The 20494-nt window shown below is 39.5% G+C and overlaps 1 protein-coding gene across 1 annotated transcript in view; it reads right to left on the bottom strand.

Moving 5' to 3' along the window:
- VWF (von Willebrand factor) overlaps window positions 1-20494 on the bottom strand; it is a 121345-nt gene that overhangs the window by 27952 nt on the left and 72899 nt on the right. The window contains exons 31-37 of the mRNA XM_066183651.1: window positions 15381-15524; window positions 14078-14242; window positions 11777-11820; window positions 7280-7457; window positions 4203-4423; window positions 3071-3263; window positions 2081-2422 (exon numbers count right to left, since the gene is read on the bottom strand). Of these exons, the coding sequence (XP_066039748.1) occupies window positions 2081-2422; window positions 3071-3263; window positions 4203-4423; window positions 7280-7457; window positions 11777-11820; window positions 14078-14242; window positions 15381-15524 (1287 nt within the window). The remainder of the gene's footprint in view (window positions 1-2080; window positions 2423-3070; window positions 3264-4202; window positions 4424-7279; window positions 7458-11776; window positions 11821-14077; window positions 14243-15380; window positions 15525-20494) is intronic.

Raw genomic sequence — 20494 nt, 5'->3', positions numbered from 1 at the left:
TTCCCCCTTGTCCTGTCACTCCAGGCCCTTGTCAAGAGTCTCTCTCCATCTTTTTTGTAGGATCCCTTCAGGCACTGGAAGGCCACAATGAGGTCACCATGAAATCTTCTCTTTTTCAGGCTGAATATATCTGAATTCCAGAGAGTATATTCACCCAGCCAGGGAGAGCAATCAGGAAGGACTTGTAGTGCTTGGAATGTCCCAATATGGCATGACAAAACCTCAAGTAAAATTCTACAAGAATGACAGGCATTGAGTGCACTGAGAAGAGGGAAGAAAGGTAATCTAGAACTGTACTACTGTTTTTAAACATTTAGTGGTAGAGTGATTATTAAGCTGTAGTGTTTATTTAGTCATTAATGCAACTTGGATAAATCAAATGTTGACAATTTAAATTGTTGGCAGTGGTACACAGGCATTTGCTGGAAGGAGGATGATGATGTTATTGTTAGGACACTTAAAACTTTTATGCAATTAGTGTTAAAATAAGCAGCTCTTTGTCTATCCTTGTACAGGCTGTGTAACCGGATAGGAATTTGAAAGCTGTACAGAGTTATTAAAATAATCTGCTGACAACCAGCTTTGGACATTACAACTTTCAAAGTCTGAGTGAGGCACTGAATTTGGAAAATGGCTAGCAATGTTCTCCCTCTGTTTTCTAGGACTATACTCCAAACAGACTGTGGTCAGTAACCTATGATTCTGGAAAGATAGTTCAAACATTAACTGGAGGCTCAGGCCAAACTCACACTGACATTCCTGACTTCATATCCCATCATTCCTTTAGTCTGAACTTAAAACACACAAAAAAAATATTTGTTTTACACACTTTTTTTTTGTATCATGCATTTAAGATGCTGGATCTCAAGTTCTGCAATGAAAAGTATCCAGAGAAAGAAAGCAGAGCAACAAGAAACAACTCAACTAGAGAGGCAGAAGGTGAGAAAACCAACTGGGATATCAAGACACTCTGTGAGGTGGTAGCTGGGAAAGAAAATGCCTACACACATCCACATCTAAGGCACTTGACTAAACCTGACACGCTGAGAGACTATCTGAATGTCTGCAACCATCACTGCAGAAAGGTTAACACGAGAAGGTGGAGAATAAAGCACCTCAAGAGTTATTTAGTTATACTTAATGACACCTTGCATTTTTGGCAGAACTTTGGGTATGCCTCCTAATAGGGCTTTCAGGAGAAACCTGAACAAAAAAAAAGGAAAAAAAAACAGGAAGAGAAAGCAGAACCACTTGTCTATGAGAATTTAGGAGAGAAGGTATACAAAGCAACAGCAGAGTTTGGCTCTAACATAGGTGTCTTGTTTGCCTTGGTTGTGTTCTGGTAACGTGCAATACTCATATCCTGCTAAACTGCTACACAGGACAAACTTTTCACCTCTAAAACACAAGCAAAATTCAGGTGGAAGGAGAACCAGGCTTGCAAAGCAAATTACAGCTGGTTCAGTCAGCCTAGCTGGCATGTCCTGGCAAGAAATGACACCACAGAGAGAGGTTATTTCCCCATTTTTCCCTGCAGCAGAAACTTAAAATCACACTGGCTCTTGCACCACATTCTGAAAAGTTTCGGCTTTGATAAAAATGGGAGGATTTAGTGAAACTGTTACAAAGAAACGTCTTATTTTGTGCCGGGTATGACAGTGACAAGCTGGGAAGGACTTCCACTAGTCCAAAGTACGGGTTTCTCTGTCCACCTCAGACTGTCCAAAGCCTGTATCAAAGCACTAATATCTGCTGCCAAAACAGCCTGGCAGACTCAGCCCAAACCTGGTGCAACAGAGGTTCAGTGGCTGCAGAGCCAGGTACTGTCACATAGCTGTGGGTACCTGTTCACAGTAACTTTATTTCCCTCTAGCCTGTAATTTTACCAGTTAGCAGTTTACCAAGAAACACTTTTCTCATAACATTCAGCTTAGTGGGTGACCAACCAGTGATAAGATTCGCACCACCACTTGTACGCTAAACTTGATCTGGAACATTCAAAAAATTAACATTACACTGAGCTGCCCCAAAGCAGGGCAATTTCTACATCAGTTTTAGCACTCTTTAGCAGAACTCTTACGGCAAAGCTCCGGCGTTCTCCAGTCCACACAGATGCCATACTCCCTGCAGATGTGAGCGTAGGAAGTGATCATCTCACAGGCCTCCTCCTCGTAGCAGCTGCTCTCCATGCAGGCCTCGTAGAACATGTTGGGGGTGATGATCCTGTGGCACTCGGCAAACAGTTCGGAGAGCAGGAGGTGGCAGTGGCCAGGCGCGTGCTCGGAGCACCTGTCCTCCCTGCGGCTCTCACAGACCTTGCCTGGCTCTGCCACTGTCCAGTCCTGGATGAACACGCTGCTGTCAGCAGTGACAGAGCCATTGCGCAGCGCCAGGTCATTGGCATGGTTCTGGTCACACAGCCCTGGCAGGGTGAGTAAAGGGAAGAGAAAAATCTCTGAATAATCAGCACTAAAATAAACCTAGGAAAAAAAAAAACAGGAATGGGACAGATGACGCTAGTTGGGGTAGCTCGAGGAATTTACGATATTCCTTATAGCCGTTGTCAATAAAGGCATAAATACCCTGGGTATTATTTCTCATTTTCTCACTAAAGGAGGTACAGGTTCTGCCACAGAGGTACAATCTCTGTATAGTTTACACCACTGAGGATACCATAGAATTAACTCACTTAGACACCAGTTACCCTCTCAAATTTTACACCTTCACTGCAAGAACTGGTCGTATTTCTCACAGAAGTGAATTTGTAAGAATCTAAAATGAAACCCTCATCCAAAAAAAAGCACAAATCTCCTTGGAAAGATAACTTGAAGCAAGAAAAACCAGAAAGCTGTCCCTGCTGTTCTTTCTAAAGTATTATTGGGCATCAGTTGAGCTGTCACATTGGGGGTGAGAGTAGAAAAACTTACACAGATTTTCAATATTCCTCAAAAAGTGTGGGACCAGATCACCCAGAGAGTTTACAGATTTGGAGATTCACAAATAGCAAAAAAATAAATAGAAGTTCAAGCCCAAGTAGGAAGCTGTTAAAAGTACTAACTTTCAAACTTACCACAAAGCCCTTTTGTTCCCGAAGAAAAGCTCTTTGAATTAAGTCTAAGAATAAATTCATTGTTTCTTGGAGTAAATGTGAGATTATGTCCAAGAAGAGAGAACTTGATTTCATGCATTATTTCTCCATAGGCAGTGATTTCAAACAAACTGCTGGAATAGGGGATAAGAACCCTTTCACCATTAATTGTCACCTGTTAAAAAAAAAAAAAAAGGTGAGGTCATCACATCAGTTCTAGCAAGTAGTTACAAATCAACCCAATTTTACAGTTGAAGCATATTTTGACTTAGCAAATACCTGAAGATCCAACTGAATCTGGACAGAAACAATTTTGCCAGCTGGAGGTTTCTATTGAGTCTAAAAACATACAGAAGTACTTGACCTTCATCCTGTGAATTACATGAACAACTCTTCCAACATTTTCCTACATATGTGCACTCTTTAAGCATCACATGTTTACAGACTAACAACCTCGTGCTGTGAGGTTCAAATGATGCCTCAGTGGAAGCCAAGGCTGTCCAGCACCATGCAGAACTTTGTGCAGGTGTTTTGGTCCCCTCTATTTTGCTACGTGAGTCAAAAGAGATCTTGTTTTAACAAGTTGGTCAACTCCTGTATGTCTGAGCAGCCAGAGGCTGAAAAATAAGTTGAGTTTGAATATTCTCTGCCTATAAAACAGATGTAATGCATACTAAGCTGCCCTTTCTTCTAATGCTGAGGTCCAGTTGCACACAAGGTGAGAAGCAACTCCCTAGACCTTCAGCTAGCCTGTCAGGCACAGCTCTGTGAGGAACAGAGCACTCTCCCATGGACCAAACATAGCATGAAGGACCTCTACCAAAAGAGGGGAACCAGAGTGCAATATGTCCTCTCTACAATCTTGCCTTTCTGGCAGAAGTGTCAGGGACACACTGCTAAATCCCATGTTCTTGACATTGGCACACCAGCACAACAGGGAGAACAAGAGAAGAAATGTGTCTGGCTCATTATGTGAACACTGATTGTATCATGAAATGAAGAAGAGATGTTAAAAGCAGGCTGAAACTGGATCAAGGGAACAAATTTGTCCCCATAACCTGAACTCCACAGCACAAGCAGACAATGCACAGTTGAATTTATGGTGGTTGCTTACTGCCATGTTGCTGAAGAGCTGCACTGCCACACCACGATGCTTCACTTCGATGGAGTCCATGCAGTTCATCCGTGGTGCTGCTCTGCATGGCCCTTCATGGAGCAGGACTTCAACATCATGGTGCAAGTCTTGAAATAAGGTGTAGGAGCAGTTGCCAGTCAGCTTAAAATTCAGCCCGTCAAAAGTGACAATATGTTGAGATGAACTTCCTATACAGACACCTGGAAATAAACAACAGTAAGAAAAACATGTAGGCGTTTGCTTTTAAATTTTACTATTTCTTCACACCTGTTGTGGGATGGGGAACCAATTAATTGGGAAAGAGAGGAAGGTAATGAATTGCAAATCCTACAGCAAATCATTGAAAAGAAACTTTGGTAAATACTTCATCACATGTGGAGGTTTTTTGCAATATCTTTGTCTGGGAACAATAAGTATTATAAAAGATTTGGATAAACTTATAGAAAATCCCTTTGCCTAAAACTTATTCACATTCAATATGATTTAGTGATAGATTTTATGTAAAAACAAAACAGGGAAAATCCCTTTCCTGTTTGTAGAAAGACTGTAACACACTGTTCAACCTTTGCATTGCAGTATATTTTGCACAGTGTTACATTTGATTCCAAATAACACTATTTCACCCATTTCAAACACATCACAAGTTGATACCCAGAGACTTTGTTTTTCAGAGAGGAAACAGGAAAACTGCTGAGAAATAATATGCACAGGATAAACCAATGGCCAGCTGACAGCTCAGTGTCCTGGTCATTGGGTTATAAGCACTTCCTTGTCTTCAAAAACTGAAAAACAAGGAAGATTTTAATCCTAGAAGAACCAAAACAAAACTGATGCTTCTGGCTCATATGTTTTCAAATCTCTTGGCTAAAGGATAATAAGGATAATAAAATCAATGCCAGCAAAACATGTAAGGAGGAAAATTACCATTGTTAATAATTCAGTATTTTGCTTCTAGCTGAGAGCTGAGAATAATCTTTTTCTTATTCAATGACCTTCAAATTTAATTTCCAGGAAAAACAGCATCCAGCAGGAGGGAGGTATCCCTTTGGAGCACTGGAACATCCTCAGATATTTTACTGTAAATGCTTATAAAGTTCATATATAAATAACAATAAAACAAGCTAGCAATAAAACCACATTTCTCAATCTTTACTTATTCATGGACATAAAAAAAAATTAAGAGAACGAGAATCCTTTCAAACTTCTCATAGGTTTCCGTAGCATAAAATGCACTAATGTGATCCATTTCAAAGTAGTCCAAGAGCACACAACAGCCATGAATTACGTTGCAAATCATGGTGCTGCAGAATCTGTAATTAGTTCAGCAAGCAAGCACCTCTGCAATGCAACTCCTGAACCATCCTGTGAACTCAGACGACCTAGAACACTTTTTCAAGGACTTCCTCTTTGCAAAAGCATTTGTCACCTCACCCACACTGTCAAGCCATAACTGGAAATTGAGTTTTAGCACTCCAAATGAGTAAATCATGAGTCAATTTAGCAGCATTTTCACGGGTGGCCTAACCAGCCTCCTTCCATAACAACAGTGATGCTGTCTCACACTAAGCTCCCACATTTAGGACTTATTGTTTTATGCCCATCTTGGCTTTACTGATTGCTGAGAGTTTTGTCTCATACACCATCAAAATCAACCTTTTCAGTCACTACAGAGGTTTTTTCAATTGGCACAGAATCACCCTGGCTGCACCTAGCAGTCATTAAAAGAAGAGGACTTGACCTGTTTTTGAATCAGCTAGGGGGGATTGGGGATTTTCTGCTCCCTCCTTCTGTAACATGAAAATGTCCTGCTTTTCCCTCACAAGTTGTACCATCTTAAGGAGGAAAAAAAAAAAATTGTGGCTCATTAAATTCATAGAGAGATAAACAGTTCTTAGCTCATCTTAACTTGAGTGAACTACAGGGCTTTCCATGATAATCAGCTAACAATGTAAAGATTATTTTCATTTCATCCTTTCAGAACTTTTTTTTTTATGAAGGTATGTCTTGCATGCCAAAAGTAATGCCCTCATGTTGCTATCTCTGTGTTTAGGATCAAGAGATTTAATAAAGATATGCTTCTTATGGGTAGGTATCACTAAGACTATCTTTTAAACATTATAAAATACTTATGACTATCCATCTAAAATATTAGTACTTTTTCAAAATCCTTGTAGCAATCCAGAAATGTTAGATTTAAAGTGTTTAAATCATCAAATACCCTTCTAGGAAATGAAAATTTTGTATGTCTAAGATCTCAGGGATCAAAATCCAGCTACAAGCTTTGGTATTTCAAGAAGTGACTGAAAGAAACTGTAATTAAATCAGTCAGCTCAGCAGAGAACATTTTAAATTGAGATTATATGTTGTGACGATTAGGTGTATATGGTGTATATATATAGGGTTCTGATCTACTTCTAAGAAGTAAGCATATGAATTTAGATTTAACCCCACTTACGTTTTAATAAATGGATTACCAGCCTCAGGGCTGCATCCCTCTAACCATGTAAATGTGAGTGGATGCACTTAATTCCTGTTCCTGTGATCCCAGCTCAGGCACCAATCACAGTGTTCAGCCTTTCTGTTCAGACACTCAGTGTGAGATTATCTGGATAAGGGAGAATTTTCTTAATGTTTTTGTACTACACCTGCTTGACTGAGGGCAGCCCAAACCCTCAAGCACTGAAATGGACCAGGAATCCATTACTTGCTTACAGCTTGTCAAGATAAAATCCTGTTTTTTCCCATACATCCTCCTTCCCAGCTCACTCATGTTTGGAAATTGAGTGTGAGATTCCCTGATAAAACACTGTCACTCTGCTAATGCAAAAAATAAGCTGAGTGGTCCTGAACTTGCAAGAAGCATTAGGCATTCCATCCTCAGTTAGGCTGTTACACTCTGATTTGCTTTAATGCCTGTATAACAATTAAACAGCAAATGCTCCCACCCTGGTCACCTTTGAAGTGTACAGTGGCTGAGAGGCTTCACTCAGCACTTCATTTGTGGTCAAATATTTCAGGTGATGGGGGGAGAGAGGCACACACGGACAGATACTCACATGGGCACATCCATCGGCAGCCGCAAGTTTCCTCCACCTTAACAGCAGGAAGGTTGCTGTGACACACTGGCTTTGGCATCCTCTCACAGTTGATGTGGTGGCTCTCCAGAACTGTGTAATCTCCTGGGAAGCAGGTCACAGTGTGGCACTGGTCTGGTAATATCCATTTATCACCAGGCTAGGGAGGAAAACATGGATGTGCAACAACTGAAACTAAAAATGCAAAGTTTGGCTGGTGTCACAGAACTACAGCCAGAGAGTGAAGTGACCCTCACAGCAGTACTCACAGTAGCCTTGGAAAAATAAACAGTGGAATGCACTGTATTAAGGACTTCATGAGGATGAGAAAGTTTAAATTAGAAAACTAAGAAGCAGACTGAAATTCCAAGCTAAAGATAACAGTCTACATTAGAAGATATTTTTTTCCAACCACCTATAGTTAGAGCTTAGTCATCGTACAATATGCATGGAGAGCAGAGTCAACAAAAAATTGCCCTCAGCTTTACTTCAAATTTCAAATCCTTTAGTTTCCATAAGCCACAGATGATCAGAGCACAGCAAGAATTAATATTTTTTTCAAACTGGAAAGCGTGGAATATTGTGGTTATTTTATCGACAACTCTGAAACTTTAAAACAGCTCCTTTCTTCCCAAAGGGAAAATGTTCCTTTATCAGATCAGTGTTATGAGATGTACATACTGGATTTCTAGAGCAAAAGAATTAAATGTAAAATACATTCCTGTTTTCTAAAAGACAGGCTTAATTTTAAGGCATAAAGATCATGTACTAATAAATGACAGAGAAATAGATGTGGAGTGTCTCAAGGTTCCTATCTGCAGAAAGCTAAGCTCTCTGGCCCCAATCCTGCAGAGCTCTAAAGTCCATAAGTAGGCTGAATGAGTTTTAAAGGTGTTCATCCCTGAGGTGTACATTCCCAGGAATATCCCCAAATGTGGGAAACAGCACTTTTCAGAGCCCTCTCTGCAGAGGTGAGTCCAGAAACATCAGTACAAGTGAAACGGTGTTTCTGTGAGCTGCGTAACATTCCTGGATACTCATAAGCAGAAACATGGGGAAGAAAAGACAACTGATACTGGGCATGGACATGTCCCATCCTGTCCTTAGCAGTTTAACCATCATTCCCACAGAAGAGAAGAAAAAAGGTAACAACATAACACAGATAACAACATAATTCACAAATGATTCTTGTCATTATTAAAGCATTTCTCTGTATCTCTGAGCTATGGGATGCCATCAAGTCTAAACAAGAACTGCCAGTTTTGCAGCCACAAAAAAGTACATATTAAATACAGGTCAATTTACTGTACTTGTTTTATATGTTTCAGGACTTTGAGAAGGCAACTGGAAGTTGCCTAATACTTTCTTCAGGCTTGTGAGGCTAGAGGAGGCCTCACAAGTAACAAGAGGAGCTTTAAGGATGGCAAAAGTATTTATATAGGAAGAGACAGAACGCTTTTTAATTACAGTCGTCTCTCCTACAACTCACTGAAAGTGGAGCAGCTGGAAGGGTACATATATAGCTGTGCAAGTCTGGCTTCCCTACTTATTTAATTGGTTTTATTTCACTCTTTAGTAGGACATTTATTAGAAAACATCTAAGCGCTGGATAAGATAAGCAAAGCACAAGACAGACAAAAAAAAAAAAAAAAAAAATTGAGGGAGAAAAAACCCAAGAATCCTAGTGCAGAGGAAAACACAGGGACTCTGAAGACAAAGAGAGCCTAAATCCCAATTGACATGAAACTGTAGGAGCAAAAGCAGGACAGAAAGGAAAGCAAAATCAGGGTTTCTAAGCTCTGAAGGATAAGTCTGCCAGGACACTGCAGGAAGCCTCAGACTTCCTCTCTGAGGGAGCTCTGAACCTACAGACCCGGGTGTGCACACTCTGTGTCTTGCTGCACATCTGCAGGAGAGAGACACACGCACCTCAGCAGCTCCCTTGGCTGTTAGCTCAGAGTTTAGATTAGGTTATTTGTTTGTTTGTCTGTTCTTTAAGCCAAGAGTTAAACAATACCAGAAAAGCCATGGTAATAGCTCAGGAATATGGGGTTTGCCACCTTAAGCAGCCTAGAAATGCAAATTGCTGTACAGTTCACTTTATGAGGAAATATCAGTATTATAAGACAAAAACCTACACTTCTATTATCACCTTTATGCCTGCTTCTAAATTTCAAAACCAGACTAACAACAAAAACTAACTATGGTAAAAAACCAACTAATTTATCAATATTGTCCTGATATTCTTGCCAACTGGAAAAGTAAAACATTAAACCAGCGGTTCTTTACAAAGCTTATGTTTGTAAAGTTTGTAAAGTCCAGTGCAGCCCCTTGCCGCTGGATCTGAGGAGTACTAAAAACTTCCAAGGATTCAAAGTACTGCTGAACAGACTCACAGAGGACAAAACTATCAAGCACTATCAATACAAAACAGTGCCACTTGCAGCTCAGGGTGTCCCTGAGTAACGAATTGTTTATGGCAAGGATAGTTCAGGGAATTTTTACACATATTTATTAACATTGCTTCCCTGGCTCCTATTTTTGGCCACACATGGATTTTTGATCTGACCTGGCACATTTGATCTGGTACTAACAATTACCTTAATCAAGAATATTCCTTCTACAGTCACCTCCAGGGTAGGGGTAATAACAAAACAAAACATGAAAAAGCAACAAATCATAATATTCCTGACACTGATAGGATTTAGGCTGAGATTTTTGATCCTGAGAACTCAGATTTCCTCATAAACTGCAAGAGATCAGTTCCCACAATCTCCAGGTGCATGACAGACATCCCGGTTGGGAGGCTGAGCCTCCTGCAAGAATTCTCTGAACAACACCTGAAATATTATGAAGCCGACATAAAAGCCTGTGTTTTCTGAATCAGGGAAGGAAGAGCCTTGATTCTTCATCCCTGTGGATTTGTGGGCTGTATTGGAAGAGGGGAACAGAACAGTGGCACCATAGAGCCAGTGAGGCACAGCAGAGGATGCTGCAACACAGAGGTGGGAACTTCCACAATGTCCTGTAGGCTCCATGGGATGCTTCAGAAGGCTGTGGCCTCACAGTGCCTTCTAACATCTATTTTTCCTGGCTGACAGAAGAGGCAACTCAAAATCCCCCTAAAGGTTGCCATTTGAAAGTGTGGTCCATTTTTATATGGACTGGAGCCCAGTCTGTTTCCTTCTAAAAGCATTTCAGCCAGAACGGAAATTGTGCCTTAAGTTTACCACCCCCAAAAATGAAACCTGACATGTCTGAAATTCAAGTTTAGCCTTCCCAGAACTTATCTACACATACCTGTGTCTGCTTCTAGGAGCCCAGAGGCCTGAACACGTGCAGATCAAACAAAATCAGGTGGGATTTTTGTTTGGGGGGTTTGTTTGTTTTGTTTGGGTTTTGGGGGGGATTTGTTTGTTTGTTTGTTTTTGGTTTGGGTTTTTTTTTTGTCTTAATAAAGAAGTTTTTCAAGTTTAATTTTTGTTTGTTGGGTTTTTTCGTTAATTAAGCTGTCAGTCTCAAAGCCATGAGATGATACTTAGTGTCTTATTTAGCTAAAGCCTTTCTGTGTTCTGACCAACTGATTGAGGCCAACTATGTAAGGCAGCTTTGATATATTTCCTGTGTTTAGATAATTCATATTCATTTATTAGCCACATCCTTCCTCACAGTCATGTCTTCACAAGGCAAAAACCAAAGGAATATTTTTATGTACTGGAAATTCAAGATAAATCCCAGAGTAGAACTCACAACTGATCCCTACTAGAAAACATGGCACAATCATGGTAATACTTTTAAATGCATGAAGTATCATATACTCTGAAAAACCTTGGCATTTCACCTGAGATGAAGAATCTGAATCATTTATAACATCTGGAACATTACTTTCTTAGAGTGGGATCACTTTTGAGAGATCAGACAAGTTTGCTAATGTTTCTGAGCATTTTCTCAGGACTAATACGAACTTTTATAAGCACAAAAAAACTCCAAGAAATTTGATTCCATTGTTAAAGAGACTATTTTCCCTAGAGACAGAACAGTTACACAATAATTATCTTCCTGTAAAATTGTCATAGGGACAAGGTATTTGTAATTCTAGCAGAAGGACAGGGGCTGGACAATGATGTTGCCCCTGCACATGCACCTTTATTTTGGCCATGCGTAGCTGTCCCAGAAGTCCTCTCACCAGGAGATGAAAATGCATTTTTTGTTGTCAGGGAAGACAAACACTGTCACAACTTTTGGTTCTGCACTGACTTCAATAACATTCAACACTCCCCAAGATGAGGTGATGTTAGAGGAAGCCTCCTCTGTGTGCAAAGTTATCCCACCAGTTCAAAATCCAACATTTTCCTCTTCCAAAATAATTCTTAATGTCGTCCCACACTTTTTGTTTTCAGTTAACTGTGAAGATGGTTATGCTCTTGCAAAAACTTTGCAACTTAAAAGTCAGATGGCCAACTCAGGCAATGTACTTACTCTCTTTCTGTTTCCATCCTCATCTATGCATTCTCTGACTGGGTCTGAAAGAGAAGCAGACATTTTTTGAGTCATCCCCCTCCCTTATCAAGCCTTTTAAGTGGTGGTCTCCAAAATACAGATTGCTTACATAAAAACTTGATTTAAGCTGTGAGAAGTTCGGGGGTTTTTTGTGCCAGACTGTGTGAACCTGAAGACTGCAGGCATTCGTCCAAAGTGTCCAAGAATAAGTCACAAAAGGCATGAAAAATGACAGTGGTACCAAAATACTCCATGAGCAATAACTGGGCTGCAATTCTACGGCTTTTGTACACTTCTTGTACAGCCACAGCCCTACCCAGATGGTGCTTAAAGGATGAACATGGCTTTGGCTCTGAGGCACAGTCCAGCCTTACCTCAGAATCCTGTGATCCATTGAGAACATTCCTGGGAATTAGCAGGTAATGAGAATTTTCACACCCACATTTATTAAATGCAGGAAGATCAATACAGCATAACTACACAAAAAGATGCAATAAGAACACTGAAAATCAGTTTCCTTACATTTAATCATGACTGTGATGAGCATTCTTTTCATATAATCAGTTAAACAGTCACAGGGTACCACTGAATTGAAGTTTCTGTGTTTGTGTGCTCTCACTACCCACCTAAAGATATTTTGGAAGCAATTTCATTTTTGTGCTATGGCATGACAAATTCTCTAGGACATTAAAGCACTCGCTAGCAAACTCTTTGTAGAATACTAGACTATGCTATCCTATATACACTCTCTGCTCTGTCTTTTCCAGGATAAGTAACGTATTTTGAAATTATTTAGGAACTCTTTTAAAACTTTTTAATGGTATTATTTTTGGTACACTTCCATACAAAAGGCAAGACTCCCTCTGCATGAGAAATCCAACTGTATGAGTCTAGAGGGGAAAATTATACTTTACAGATTGTATGAAATTTATATAAAACAAAACAAACAGGAAAAAATCCAAACAAAAAATAAATCCTCACCAAAAATAAAATCACTTTTCACCCCCTAGCAAAGTCTTTAACGTCAGCAAAAGGGACAGCTGAATTTCTCAGATTTTAGGTGTTGAAGATGTCCATAGTTCAAGGCTTTTTGAGCTGTCGGAAAAGCTTTCATAAAAAATACAAAGCTTTCACCTCTAGTACTGATAGGTTATAGCACAGATTGAAATAAGAAAATAGTTACTGGCTCCAAATTCCTGCTCCCCATCCTATATCTTGGATCAATGCAATTTACAGCAAAAAAAAATCACATATTTTACAGTGTGAAGAGAGGAAATGCATCTTTAAAAGCTTATTTTAAAAGAGAGGAAAGAAAATGGCAGCTGTTTAAATCTAGAAAATGGCAGCTGTTTGATGCTCTGGAGAGATTTTAAAACGCCAGAAGTGATCCCAGCGGAGGCTGATCGGATATCTCCAAGCTGGGCTGTGAACACTCTGCAACTTCCTCATTCTCAGAGGTCCTTGGCTCTGCAAAAAAAGTCCATTTATTGTAGTGGAAATGTAACTAAGCCCTTGTAATGCTGGCAAAAACTTGTGCAGTGACTAACACCATGAGGCAGTGGCTTGTGGTGAGAACGTGTGGATGCTATTGGAACAGGAATAACAACAACAAGATGAGGGATAAAAATCTATATCCAGACCAAGAAGGTAAAAGAAGTAAAATCCTGGTCAGTGTTGAAGCAAGATTCCTTAGAGGAGAAGTGTTGTCATCTACAAAGAAATGAATGCATATTTTAAACACTTTACACATTTTTTCCTGGTCTCTGTTTCCCTGGGAAAGCAAATTCTTTATTATTTTTCTTTTCGCCTTCTTTTTCGGCTGAGTTTTCTGTAGACATACATGTAACAATGTCCAAAAACCACAAAACTTGAAATCTTTGCTCACAACATTTCTGAAACGTGCCCCATTCATTCATGACAGCTTCAACTTTTCTGGTGTCCTTCAGTTATTGACCAGTACTGAGTACTGATTATCAGGATTTTTATCAAGATTGATTTTTATTAAGATGGTAGCTTGAAAGATCAGGCCTAAGCCGTTCTAAAACCCTTGCTGGAATTGGGCTATCTGGAATAGCAGCTGGATACACATTTAAAGGGCTCAAATTTGGTTTCACACCTAAGTGATGGTGGTGGTCTAGGTCAGCATTTGTGAGGGTTATCAATAGAACACTAACAACAGAGCATCTGATTGCCTTCTAATATCGAAAAAAATGATCCTGGTTTTGCATTTTGATTTTTGTGTTTATGCTCCACACACCAGGTCACAACTTTTGGACTTACCCATGCACACTTTTTTGATAAATTCATTGTTCAATGTGATCATAGTGGATAAATCTTCAAAATTCTGGAGCTTCATGATTCGGTTAGCAGCAGATGGCCCAGCCAACGTCCTCAGCTGCCCTTCATCGTATCTGTTCCCCACACCAATTGGGAACAGAGATACCCCTAGGAAAAGATAAGGAAGGGTTTGAAAGAGGCAAGGCACAGGAGAAAATCATTGCTCATGGATGTGGAGTGTTCATCCCTGGAAGTATTTCAAGGATGTGGCAGTTGGCAGTGCTTAGTTAATGGTTGGACATGACAATCTTAAAGATCTTTCTCAACATAAAGATTATACCACTTTTATTTTTTTCATTTGCTTAATAAAAGAAAAAAAACTGGGAAAAGTTTTTCTCCAATACTTAATTTTCATGTGTTACTTGCATCATTCCCCCCACACTGGCTAAAGGCAACTAAGAGCTGGAATGGTGCTGATCTAATCACAGTGTTAGCTAAGATGAGCTCTATTAGGCCTAAGCATAATAAGATCATTCATGGGCAACAAAACACAGCTGCAGAGTTAATGACTACATCTTCACTGTTTTTAAATGGAAAAAAAAATTAAAAAATAATCTCAATATGCTGTTTTCTTTCTTCAGTTACATGGCAACTGGATTATTTTCAAACCATTTAATTAAAAATAACAGTTGATAGTTGTTATACAGTCTATGGCTTATTCAATAACTCCCACAGCAACCTTCAAATGAAGTCAAAGTTCCGCAGTTCAACACCTGAGGAAGCTGAGGTACAGAAACAACAGCCAGAAAGCTTGAGAAATCATCAGGCAGAACACTGATAGCAAAAGTATATTCCTGTACAGGTCAGTTTAGGATCTGATCGAAACCTCTAATATTATTATTATCATTATTATCTTTATGATTTTGATGACTATTTATAATTATTATTATTAGAGTGAATCTTTCAAGTTTCACTGTACTGCAACAGTATTCTATTTATGATATTAGGACATATTTCTGTTATTCCTGTCTACCACAGGATCTCAGAAAACGAAATGCTACTAATTTGTGAGTCCTGGGGAAGCTGTCAGGCTTAATTGCAGATTGGTCCTGAATTTCCCAGTACTACAAAGGCATCTTCACGGGGCATGTTTTGTTCAGGTCTGTTCCTTACCACAACACTACACACAGCAACTCGAGAACTTACATAAACACACCAGTGCCTTAATTTTCCATCTTTTGTTCTGGCTTATTACTTAAAAAGTAACAACTCTACTTATAAATAGTGACAGTGAAACGAGGTTTACTGTTGACTCTTGCAGAAAGGGCAGGAGCCTCCACAGCATCTTGTGAGCTCCCCGACACGATGACGATCGCAACCTTTGATGCGCTGGGTCTGCCCCCGTGGGATTCTGACATCGCATTCTGGACCACAAAATCAATGGCATTTCCTAGCAAGAAATGAAGAGAGAAATGAGAGATATAATAGAAAAGTCACCGGAGACTATAGAACTAAATTTTATATTGCTTTAGTGTGTTATGCTAGTAGGTAGTGAAAAACATTTATTCTTAAAGGACTCTTAATATCTGATTTATTGCAGCTACATGAAAGATGTCAGCTATTAAAACCTTCAGTATTTATTAAGACATCCAAACGCAGGAGGACCATCCTTAATTCCATCCCTAGACCAACCCATTCTGGGCAGCGATGGGAATTTTTTTCCCTTTCCTTAGCTATAATAACAGAGTTACACTCCTCACTTAAGTAGTTTCCTTTCCCAGAAGCACTGCCATCCCGAAAGAACAGAAGACATTGCGGAGATTGTATTCCTGCTTCGAACTGCCGAGCAACACTGACATCCAGTGGCAAGTTGATCCACAGCTTGGCATCATCCTGAGCTGTTCACACAAGTTGTTCTCACTCCTATAAAAAAAAGATCTAGTCCTTCCCGAATTTCATCAACTTTCCCTACGGGTGTGAAAAGCCTATCTTGCCTCCACACTACCAGCAATTTCTCTGAAATTTAAACTCTGTGTAATCCATAATACAACTGGCTGATCCATATTAAAATAAAAACAAAAAATACACACTAAACCCCACAAAACTTGCAAAGAAATTCTACTTGAGCTACCAAATCAGAAACTGGCTTAAAAGGGAAGCTTCTGCCCCTTCATTTAACATCTGTGAACACTCAGGCAAATTTTTGTTGATAATTATGACCTCAGCAAGAGAGCACTTTGTTAGTACTTGCATTTACACATGCATTTGCACAAATATTTACACTGGGAATCATGATATGCAGCTTTCTTAAAAGCTCCTTTGGGCTAGGAAGTTATCAGGTCAGGAAGTAGAAATGAAACTGGGTGACTGATGTGACATTCAGGGCAAACAGTAACTGGTGAATAATAAACACTTGAAAGAGTATTTCCTCTGAGTAATCTGCAATAGCTGTGGAGCAAAAATAGGTTTGCCTGAGGAATTCACTGTACAATTTATAATAACAAATGCATTTGTAAAACACTGGAATTCAGCCCGTAGATAATTCACCAGCACAGTACTCATTAGCACACCTCAACATTTTGTACACTTGATGTCTTCTTGCACCTTGTCACACCTTTTCAGTGACAGAAGCAAAACCTCTTTTCCCAAGCTTCTGCAAGCATAGACAAACTTTAGGAATCTCACTCAGCACATTTATTATTGATAAGGCTTGGAGAGCTGTGTTTGTTCAGCTTGGATAAGGCTCCAAGGAGACTTCACTGCAGCCTTACAGTATTTATAGGGAACTTATAAAAAAGGATGAGAGCAACTTATTATAGTGCCAGGTAGGGATAGGACAAGGGGAACAGTTTTAAATGAAAAGAGGAGAGATTTGGATTTGATATGATGAAGAAATTTTTTACTTAGAAGGTCTTGAGGCACAAATGGAACAAGCTGCCCTGGGAAGTTGTGGCTGCTTCATCCCTGGAAGTGCTCCAGGCCAGGTTGGATGGGGGTCTGAGCAACTTGGGATAGTGGAAGGTGCCCTGCCCATGGCAGAGGGTTGGCATGAGATGATCTCGAAGGTCTGTTTCAAACCAAACCATTCAGTGACTCAGTAACATATATCAGCAGTTGGATATTTAGTGAAAACAACATTTTGAATGCTTTTCTACTTGCAACAAAACACATTTTAAAACACCATTATTAGCTGGGTGATGGGGTGATTCCATCTCACAAACTACTACTCCTGACCACAAAAAATAACTAACCTCAGGTATTAACTCATGCTCTACACAGCTGTCCCACAATCCTTTCTACAAATGGTTTTGTGTCCATCAAGGTAAATATTAGATACAGAATGGCACATTAGCTAGAAATAACAAAGGATAAAACAAAATACAGCAAATAAATATGACTATATTCAAAGTCCCTGAGATTCCTCTAGAAGATTGACTCATTTCCCTTTGGTCCCACAATTACCAAAAAAGTATTTCAGTTTTTGACTTTCAAATATATTTTAGGTTAAACTTTTGCACAGTGGGAATCACAAATGATTTTTCATTCAGTTGTGAAAAGTACTTGAAATTTCTCTATTTGTTTTCTTTTGACTTTTGTGTGGTTGGTGTGGTCAGCAGCCACTCCAGCTCCATTTATCTTCTCACACTAATTTTAAAAATGTCCAGAAACTCTATATATATTTGCAAACTGAAAAAAATCCATTATTTTTATAATTTCTCATAAAGAAATCAAATACCGTCATAATAGAACCAGTGACTATTTCAAAGGCCCCAAAAGCAGTTACTCAATTTAATGCATGGAAAATTTGGTTTAGCATAGTAAAAACTCTTTGGATTTCTCCCTTTATTTTGAAGCCAGCTCTAGAGAAAAGAGCCAGGTGTCTGAAGACATAATCAAATGAACACTTTTGTCCTGCTAAGGGGGATTCAGAAAGTCCCCATCCCAAGCTGGAAGCTGTCACTTCTCAGCTCTTCGTCTCTCCATCTCACCACGGAGGGGAATACCAAATCCCTCAGAGGCCACAATAAAAACTATTCAGTGCTAAAATCAACCAACTTGAACATTTTCATACCGTGAGACTGCAACACAACAGAAACCTGCCATTTTCATATCATTAAAGGAAATACAAGTATTTAGGCTGAATTAAACAGCATCGTGCACAAGGCTTTATTGAGACTGGAAAGAGTGTTCACAGCATGGAAATGCAAAGACAATCCCAGACTGATTTAGGTTGGAAAGGAGCTTAGAGATCATCCAGTTCCAGCTCCCCTGCCATGGGAAGAAACACATTCCTCTAGCCCAGGTTGTTTTCAGCCATTTTAGCCCTTCCCTCAGCCCACCAAATGTGGTGAGCCTCCAGCAGCCTTCCAGCTCAGTCAGTAGGGTATGACTGCCACTCAATGGGCATGTCCAAGGGAAAAAAAATGCAAATAGATAAAAAGGGAAAACGAAAATCCAATTGAACCATACAGACTACTTTAGGAAAGACAGACCAATCATTCCAAGCACAGAACAGCATCTTCTCCCCATCCTTCAGTGCTCATGTTTGGAATAATCTTTAAATAATGACTATGAACATTTGATGCTGAAATTCTGAGAGTCAGAAATGGCTTTTTAAGAACCTTTTCCTGGCTGACTTGACACCTGATAGATTTTAAAGTTAGACCAGTAATCTGAAGTAACAACTCAAGAATGATTCACACAGAGGTTCCTGCAAGGACTGCAAGTTGATTAAATGGACATAAACAAGCTTTAACAAAAAAAAGACAATCTGTTGAATAGGGTTGGAGGTGTTTACTAGGAGTCTACAGGGAATTATGCTAGATTGTCCCTTATTGAATAGTTTCATTAATGGTTTGGATGGAAGAGTTAAAATGTGCAAAAAGGCATGTTAATCTGAATCACAAATATTGGGTTGGGAGCAATCATGAACATCATGGAACTAACTGAATGAGCACAAGATGCCCTAGAAATATTTGAAACATATCCAAGAAATAAAAAATGAAGATTCATCCCAGAATTAGCCAGTCTGGAACAGACAGACATTTAATGTTTTGGTGGATGCCTCAGGGAAAGCAGCAACTTCCTAAGAGCAACCTTTAATTATTTTATTTAATTTTGTCTGAAACAAGGAATGAAATGTACAGCCCCTTGAGGTTCTGTGGAGTTGTGACAGACAGGGGATTCCAATTAGATGGAGGTTCCTGCTGGGAACTTGCAAATATATGCCTTAAGTGGTCTCAGTGGTTTCTCTAACACTTCTGCAACAATCAACCACAAGTTCTGAAAGCTGCCTGGGAAAGAAACAAAAAAGGAATGGTTCCTCAGAACCTAGAAGTGATACAGAAGCAGCCAACACTGTCTGGATGGCGAGTATTCCAGACTGCAACTATTTAACCAAGGACTTGTCTAACGAGGAACAACTCCCCGCGATGATAATCACAGAATCATAAAATCACAGAACAGTTTGGGTTAGAAGGGACCTTAAAGATCATCTCATTCCAACCTCCTTGCCATGGCCAGGGACACCTTCCACTAGACCAAATCCATTATCCTGAAGCTGGTCTTTGTATCTTAATTAAGGCTCTTCACTTGGCACTGAATTGGGATTTTAAACTGAAAATGGAAGAATATTTTAATTTTGAAACAAATCAGCTATTGAAAACTAATCCCACGGAGCTTTAAGTGGTCAGTTCTGGGCACATGAATATGGATATTTTGGCATTAACACACATTGATTAATGTGTGCTGAACTTTTCATGAGCAGCACAGACCTGTCAGTCCAACACCACTGAATGGAACAGGCCCCAAAAACCTCTCCTCTGCTTCCCTGTCTCTGTAGGTCACAATTCCTGCATTTCTCTTACCACCAAGGGCTTCTGATGAACCCAGACTCCACCAGGAGCTCATTCAACTCACAAACCTTGTAAGAAATGAACTAGAAAAAAAAAAGCAAACAAAAAAACCCTGAAGGGCAGTGAATTAAAACAGCTCAGAGAAGATATTCTGAGCTTCAAAAAGGAGCTGGCACTACCAGCTCAGTAATATTTGTGGGGAACAAGTGAAAGTCTCTATCTGTGGGTGGGAGCCCTCTGATCATGACAGCTGCTGGCCTTGGGTGACAGAGGGCAAGATTTTGGAAATTTGGTGTGTATATGTATATATATATATTTGGTGCATCATTTGGGGAGAGATATGAATAAGGAAAATGCTTTGGGGGACATTTGCTTCCAAAACCACAGAGGAAGTTTCAGAGAAAGACATTTATACATTCTTAATCCCAACTGCAAAGCTGAAGGCTGCTAATCAAATATGTTAATAATGATGGAAAGTTGGAGGAAAAATATAAATTTAAGTTTTTTTTTTTTCTTGGAGGGGTGGGGGAAAAATATTTCTTTCCTTAAAGATGCTTTTATACAG

Source organism: Chamaea fasciata, unplaced genomic scaffold, assembly GCF_029207755.1.
Source record: "Chamaea fasciata isolate MVZ Bird 193981 ecotype frontalis unplaced genomic scaffold, bChaFas1.0.hap1 SCAF_5, whole genome shotgun sequence".
In the NCBI taxonomy this organism is placed as follows: Eukaryota; Metazoa; Chordata; class Aves; order Passeriformes; family Sylviidae; genus Chamaea; species Chamaea fasciata.
Note: the sequence above shows the minus strand (reverse complement) of the source record. Positions and strands in the feature narration are given on the sequence as shown.